This window comes from Odontesthes bonariensis, chromosome 11 (genome assembly GCF_027942865.1).
Source record: "Odontesthes bonariensis isolate fOdoBon6 chromosome 11, fOdoBon6.hap1, whole genome shotgun sequence".
NCBI lineage: Eukaryota > Metazoa > Chordata > Actinopteri > Atheriniformes > Atherinopsidae > Odontesthes > Odontesthes bonariensis.
The window spans coordinates 15,094,956-15,102,406 of NC_134516.1; the positions used below are offsets into that span (position 1 = coordinate 15,094,956).

The following is a 7,451-nucleotide window of genomic DNA, read 5'->3' on the forward strand; positions in this document are numbered from 1 at the left end:
ACATCACAGGAGGTGTGTGATGCACTGTGAAAGTGGAGGCTGGCAAAGTGAGTCTAAATCTGATCTGATCAAACAGATGCCTCCTCAAAATGAGGCTTTCATGATCAACTCAACGTTGTTTACTGGGCTTCCCTACCAGCCTTTTTCCTGCTTCTGTAATTAACAATCAAGGATTTTTTCTTTTTTTTTTTCAGCCAGCGGAAAAGTGAGGCTTATCAGATGATCCCGTTCATCAGCAGGTTGACATAGATAACAGCCTGTTCCACCTGCTTCGCTCTCATTAGCTGGTTTACAGGATCAGGAGAGGTGACATTCTGACATATCCCGGCAACAGCAGCCCTGGAAACGCACCACGGAGGCTTCAGCTCCCAAGAGATTTGGTACCAACGCTCTCCGTTTCTTCCTTTTATTATTCACTGACAGTAAAACACCTGGGCTTAGTTTTCCTGGAATTCTTCTGATGGGAACTCTGTACCTGTGCTGGTTTTATGACCCTCTGTCAACACTGTCCAGGGATCAGTTTTAAACAGGGCAACCACAGTACAATAAGGAGTGTCTGAAAATGTTTCTGGTAATTACATGCCCTGGGAACAATCTGTCTTCCTCTACAAACACAGATTAGATCTAATCCTTGCTTGGAACTGCTCAATAAATCAGAGCAACACACAACTGCACAGCTGTTGACCGCTTTTCAGTTCAGGATTAGAGGAAATCTTAACAGGCACTTGGATCGCTGTGTCACTTTCCCCAGAGGACCGAATTTGTCTTTTTTTATCTGTCAACATGTATTTACTCTCGCTTGTAAAGTTCAGGGTTGGCTTTTTGCACTTCTCCGGTCACGCTTCCTATCTTCTCGCCCTGCTCAAAGTTCAATCCTGTTGTTAAAGACCAAAGCGTTACACCGGCGCTCATAAAAGAGACATGAAAAGAACAAAGTAAGAGCAGAACACTGCTTGGAAATGCTGGTGCAGCTCAGAAATACTGGGCGAGTAAAAGATAATCTGATTTCCAAAAGGCATGAAGTTAAGTCTTTAATGTAAAACAAGGATAAAGTGGATGGTCAGTGATTGGTAACAGCTTTTAAAGCTTTTTGTAGTTGCTAACAGTCTTTCTGTCCGTTGATGTAGATTCTCAGTCACCCAGGTCATTGTAATCAGAAGAGCTTGAATAAGGGCAACTCGCCTTCTTCTTGGCTCTTGAAGACGTTTCACCTCGGATCCGAAAGGCTTCTTCCTGAAACGCACGCCCAGGCTTCTAGATACTGTTCTTTAGGGATCTAGGATGAAGTTTTGGCCAGAAAAATCTGAGGATCACGACAAAACCTTAAGCTTTCATCTCTTCGCGAAACTGCGTATTTTGCAGGGCGTTACGGGTCATTAATCGGTTGTAGAGGTCGTCCTCTATCTTTAGCTTCTCTTCGGGCGTTGGGATGTTAGCTATGTTTAAAATGTGCATCACCTGGCATTTCCTGGTTCTGAGTGGCACAGAGATGCTGACTCCCAGTTTTAGCCAAAACTTTTGCATGATGACCTTCCCCCCCAATATTCACTCAAAACAGAAGTAAGAGATTAATCTTGCCTTTCGGAGAGTGCTGATTACATCACATCAGTGCTGATTACATCATTTAACTAGCAGTAAAGTTAGCCCAGTAGGCTTTCAAGAGTAAACATATTTACTCAATTACTGAACTTAAGGTCAATGAAATTCTCCTACATTTCACCTGAATATTTCAACATTTCCACACCTGTATGAATATGCGAGTTAAGATTAAACTTTGTCACATTGAGGTGTTAATGAAGGAGAAGCTGAGTTCATGTCACAAGGCTACTTTAGGTGATCTAATCACCTGCACTGATATTAACTCAGTGAAGTGAAAAGAAGTATATTTGTCCTTCCTGCCACTAGATGGAGCTATACTGCCATGTTCCATCTGGCTGCTCAGGCAAACTACATTCAGATCTTTAAAGAAACTTTGGTTGGTCAGCTTGGTGATAAGGTGTTAAAATTCTTACCAGATAAACATAGGCCATTAATTTATGTTCTCCACCATACAGTCTATCACATCCCTGCTCCTCATGTGTGCCTTTTCCCAGTCAAAGACATTTCAGAGTTTTTGAGTTAAAGACCTTTTCAGATCCCCTTGTTGACCCTACGCACATAGTGTGGAATAATGGCTTCTGTGTGCTCTGAAGCCCCTCACTTACCAACACGCCAAAACAAAAAATACAACAACTGACCGTGCATCAATGAACGACACACATTTAAAAAAAAAAACTGACTTTCAGGCAAATGTGCTTGAACAAAGACTGAACAGGTGAAGCAGAAGCAAAACTTCCAATGCTGACGTACCTGTCCCGGACGACCCTCCCACCCACCCACCCTCTCTCAGAAACTCCTGTGAGAAACATCTCTTTCCTATTCCAACTGAAAACCCAAGCCCGGAGAGAAAAATGGGTAACATGGCAACAGAGATAGTCGCTTTTCTTTTGACCATCTCCGGATGGATCTTGGTGTCGTCCACGCTGCCAACAGACTACTGGAAGGTGTCATCTGTGGATGGCACGGTCATCACCACGGCAACTTTCTGGTCCAATCTGTGGAAAACATGTGTGACTGATTCCACCGGCGTGTCCAACTGCAAGGACTTTCCATCGATGCTTGCCCTGGATGGTGAGTGAATGATTGTGTTTTTTACTTGTCAGAGCATTAACCCAGCTGATTACGGTTGTGTTAATGAAATCATAGAGCACAGACAGAGCAATGATGATTTTTACACAAACGCCTGAGGAATATATCTGATGAATGAGCACCATTGTTAAAAAAAAAGGTGCATTTGGAACTTGATATTTCCCTCTCTGACCGTGACCTAAGGCCACAAACAACCACCACATTTAAAGCTAATGGCCAGCAGAGCCATATTTCAGCGAAGGAGCTAACCAATACAACCTCCTAATGTGTCTTAATGACGCAATCTCAGAAAGTCATTCATGCATACAGAGGTCACTGGTAACTTCCCATTAAATGTTAGTGATAGTTGAGACTGCATCACTTCTTATTCGGCTGACGTCTGATTTTAACCCTGGACCTTCTTGTGTAATATTGGATTTTTCAACCTCCTTCACTGCTCAAAACCTGCAATAATAGTTTTGCCATTTAAACCAGCAGGAACAACTTTAAAGTCAGTGTAGAGAACATGTAAGTAAATGCTACCCATTTACACATCAAGCAAAAGTCCAATACCCACCTGTATTTTCGTCCTTGTTAACTCCTGACACATTATATCTGGCAGTTTAGATGCTGCTAATCACTATTAGCTGACTTTTGCCATCTGTCTGGTTTCTAATTTGTACAAAAAAAAGATGTCTTCAAGAATCATTAATATCTGTCAACATGTAAAAAGTAATGGAAATACAGGATTTCTCAAGACACTATGTTATCAGAGGAGCACTGTTAGTAGAGTCTGAAAACGAGACCATTTAAAGCACTCTAACCTCCTCTTTGTTTCAATATGAAAGCCTATATTCAGGTGTGTCGAGGACTGATGATTGCTTCGGTGTGTCTGGGTTTCTTTGGCGCCATTCTGGCCTTGGTGGGAATGAAATGCACCAAAATAGGAGGTTCAGAGACCACCAAGGCTCGTCTTACTGTCATGTCGGGCTTCCACTTCATTCTCAGTGGTAAATTCCTTTCATTTTGACGTATGAATATTAACTTAAATCATGTAACTTTTGTTCCTTGATTTGGAGTGTGAATCTGCTCATTTCTCTCCACAGGCATCTGTTGCATGATTGCATGTTCCATATATGCACACAGGATTACTACTGACTTCTTTGACCCCCTCTTTGTTGCACAGAAGTATGCATTCTGGACCAAAAGACGTATCTGACAATTGGTCAAAAGTACATTTAGATGAAAATAACTGCACACCTAATGTCTATGGTCCCCCCCCCCGTCTCCCCTGCAGGTTTGAGCTAGGAGCAGCCCTCTTCATTGGCTGGTCCGGATCTGTGCTGTGCGTCTTAGGAGGACTTGTCTTTTGTCTTTCCCTCTCTGAAAGCTTCAGCAGCAGGCAAGTTGCTCGTTTTTACGAGGGCTTTGTGTAAATTTGATTTGGATAAACTGCACTGGGTTCCTAACTGAATCTGAGCAATTTCTATAATTACTGTAACTGGAATGGAGAGTTACTACTCTCAACATCTTGTATCATAATTGCTGAACCCACAGGGTAGGGTGCTTATTTTGATGAGGTTCTCCGGCTGAATGTTTTCTTTGTTACAGTCACCTTGACTGAGGGCAGTGGTAGGGAAGTGTTAAATCAGACGGGCAAAGAAAAGACGGCCTCCTCTCTCTCTCTCTCTCTCTCTCTCTCTCTCTCTCTCTCTCTCTCTCTCTCTCTCTCTCTCTCTCTCTCTCTCTCTCTCTCTCTCTCTCTCTCTCTCTCTCTCTCTCTCTCTAATGTAATGTAATGGTTTATGTAGATTACATTTTAAAGAGGTCTCTTTAAATTGCAAGCCACATCATGTCTTCCTGAAATAGGGTTCAGTCTGAGCGTTTATGTAATCTGGTCTGTCTGTGACTTTTCTTGAGACTGAAATGTCTTCCTCTACTGGATGCACCACCATAGTACTTTGTACACATATTGATACATTCTAAACTCTCAACTAAACTGATTTCCCTGATACCCTGAGTTGTGATATTGTAGTTTTGAATACAATATCTGAAGAACTAATGTATGAATTGCCATTAAATGTGTGACCAGTAATCTAGGAAGTACTGTAAAAGCACCAAAAAGCACTATAAAATCTCATGTAATAAATTCTATTAAATGTCATCAAGTGGAAAGTTAGTTCACCTAAATACTGACATTCTTATCAAATATGAACATTTCAAACACGTCATTTATTATCAGAATTATTGGCACTCTTTATTTTTAAATACAGAATGTGCAACTCCGATCCAAGAAAAGTCGGGATGCTGTGTGTTGACTTATATCTCGGACAATCGTGGCTCAACTGGTAGAGTTTTCACCTTCCAACCAGAAAGTCAGTGGTCAGATCCCCAATGCACCCGTGTGTCAAAGCATCTTCGGGAAAGTCAGTGAACCCCACATTGCCCCTAATATATTAATTATGTGCGATTTTAGAGAAGGAAATATGTTTTATTTTTGTTTTTTTAGCTGCGTTGCTGCCGTCGAATTCAAGATAAGCCAATTATTTTCGGTTATGACTAATATATCGGTTTGTGAGATGTGTTAACTGTGGCATTCTGCTTTTATTTACATTTTAAGCAGCACCCGAGCTTTTTTTGGAATTGTGGTTGTAATATACCTTCATAAATAAATGCAAATGAACCAACTTTAGGGTATTATCACCTCAAAACTTGTCTTGTCATATGGCTTTAAAATGCCTTAGTAATATTATGGTTTTTATCATTCCTTTAATGAGTCTTTCCCACAAGTAATAAAGTCAGCAAAACACTCCCACAGCAGGATAGAGCCTCCCCCATGTTTTACTGCGGGTGGGGTGTTCTTCACCTTATTGCTTTAAGTTTGTTGGCAATGAAAGATAATTGTATGAATAAATGAATGAGTTACTTCATAGTAAAATAACTCAATAAATGCACCGTTTTCTCTGGGAGGTGAACTTTTGGCTTTGGTAAAAGCGTCCTCTTTGGCCTCTACTCATGGTGACCCTCTGGGTTCACTGCATATGATACGGACTGAAACCACCACTCCAGACGGCTCGAGGCCAACCTGAAACACTTTAGAGTGTTTTGAGTGGTGCTTTTCCACAATCCACATCAACCTTCACAGAACTCTCGCTTCGAGCTTCTTCTCCGCTTCGCATCTGTTGTCACTGCCAGTGTGCAAGCATGCTCTTGTGAGCATGAACGTGTGACTGATTCAGCCTGGCAGACACGGCTGCAGAGTTTAGTCATATTGTAAATAATACTGCCAGAAACAAAGACAGAAAAGTCCTTATATTTTCACACTAATGCACTTTACTTCAACAGGCTGAACCACTGTCATGTTTCCTTCTGTTCAGCGGGCTGTATTAAGCATTTATAGATAAAAGCTGCCATTTGTTGTTCTGGTTTTTGCAGAGGTGAGTACTCTTACAGTGGAGGGACACCGTTTGTGGCGACACGCAACAAACAAAGCAAGACAGCCAACAGCCTGCACAAGGAATCACGAGAACCGATCAGGCAGTTTGGAAGAAACGCATATGTATAAAGTTGGACTCTTTTTTTTTTTCTTACACGAGCTGCTTGTGGAACTTTTCATCGTATTTTGTGATCAGAAAGTATTTCAGCAGTCGAGGCCAAGATCAGCATTTATTCTGTTGAACTCGCGTGCTTCAACTATATAAAGATAACGGTTGAAGAATATCATTTGTGTGACTGTTTACATATTTCAGTGGCTTTAGAGGACAAGACCGTTTTTTTGACATTGGGCCCTTGATTTCACATTATAACATGATGTTCTACTCACCCCTGCTTGTTGTTGGTCATTTGGAGCTGTTCCGAAGATATTCGAGAGGCATCTGGCTGCTCTCTTGAGATATTCGGCCATGAAACGGTTTCCTATGGGCAAGTTTATACAGGCATAAACTATGCTGTTTATAATTTATTAATTACTCTACACTAGCACTGATAACGTGGAGGTGCGTCGCTTACTTAAAAAAATCCGGGTTACTGTAATTTTGAATTTTAGCTGAATGAATAAATATACAGCAGGTCTGTGGGCTGTCTGTGGCAGTAGCACCACGAAAAATCAAAATTACAGTAACCCGGATTTTTTTAAGTAAGCGACGCACCTCCACGTTATCAGTGCTAGTGTACAGTAATTAATAAATTATAAACAGCATAGTTTGTGCCTGTATAAGCTTGCCCATAGGAAACCGTTTCATGGCCGAATATCTCAAGAGAGCAGCCAGACGCCTCGCAAATATCTTCGGAACAGCTCCAAATTACCAACAACAAGCAGGGGTGAGTAGAACATCGTGTTATAATGTGAAATCAAGGGCCCAATGTCAAAAAACCGGTCTTATCCTTTAAGAGGCTGGGTTCCTCTTTGAATATGGCTGCTAATTGGGCCATTTCTGTCACTCACTCATAAAAGATAAGCTTGTTTTTCTTTCCAGGCAGGAAATTTGATTTGGCACAAAACAAGATTAAAACTCTCCGGTCACCTTCAACAAGCTGGTCTTTCCTGACAGCCGCACACTGACACACATTATATCTCTAATTGCAAGTCAAAGACCACCCGAACAATGTCATTCAAAGGAATCTACATAAACGCAGTTTTTACATCACAAATAGAGAAGGTTACACTAAGTGCAAGTATACCCAATATTGGGGGCTTACTGCAAGAGCTTATATGTATTAGATGGTTCTGTACATTCACTTTTTAACTATTTTCTGAGTTCTGTCTTCATGAAATTAGTTCCTAC

The 7,451-nt window shown here is 41.3% G+C and overlaps 1 protein-coding gene across 1 annotated transcript; it reads left to right on the top strand.

The window, feature by feature from the left end:
* The first annotated feature begins 952 nt into the window (after positions 1–952).
* On the top strand, positions 953–6,448 carry cldn10a (claudin 10a). The gene is made up of 5 exons (XM_075477664.1): positions 953–2,670; positions 3,516–3,677; positions 3,774–3,855; positions 3,965–4,069; positions 6,103–6,448. Exons 1-5 carry the CDS (start codon positions 2,451–2,453, stop codon positions 6,230–6,232), a joined length of 699 nt encoding a protein of 232 aa, XP_075333779.1. The 5' UTR covers positions 953–2,450; the 3' UTR covers positions 6,233–6,448.
* Positions 6,449–7,451: the final 1,003 nt, after the last annotated feature.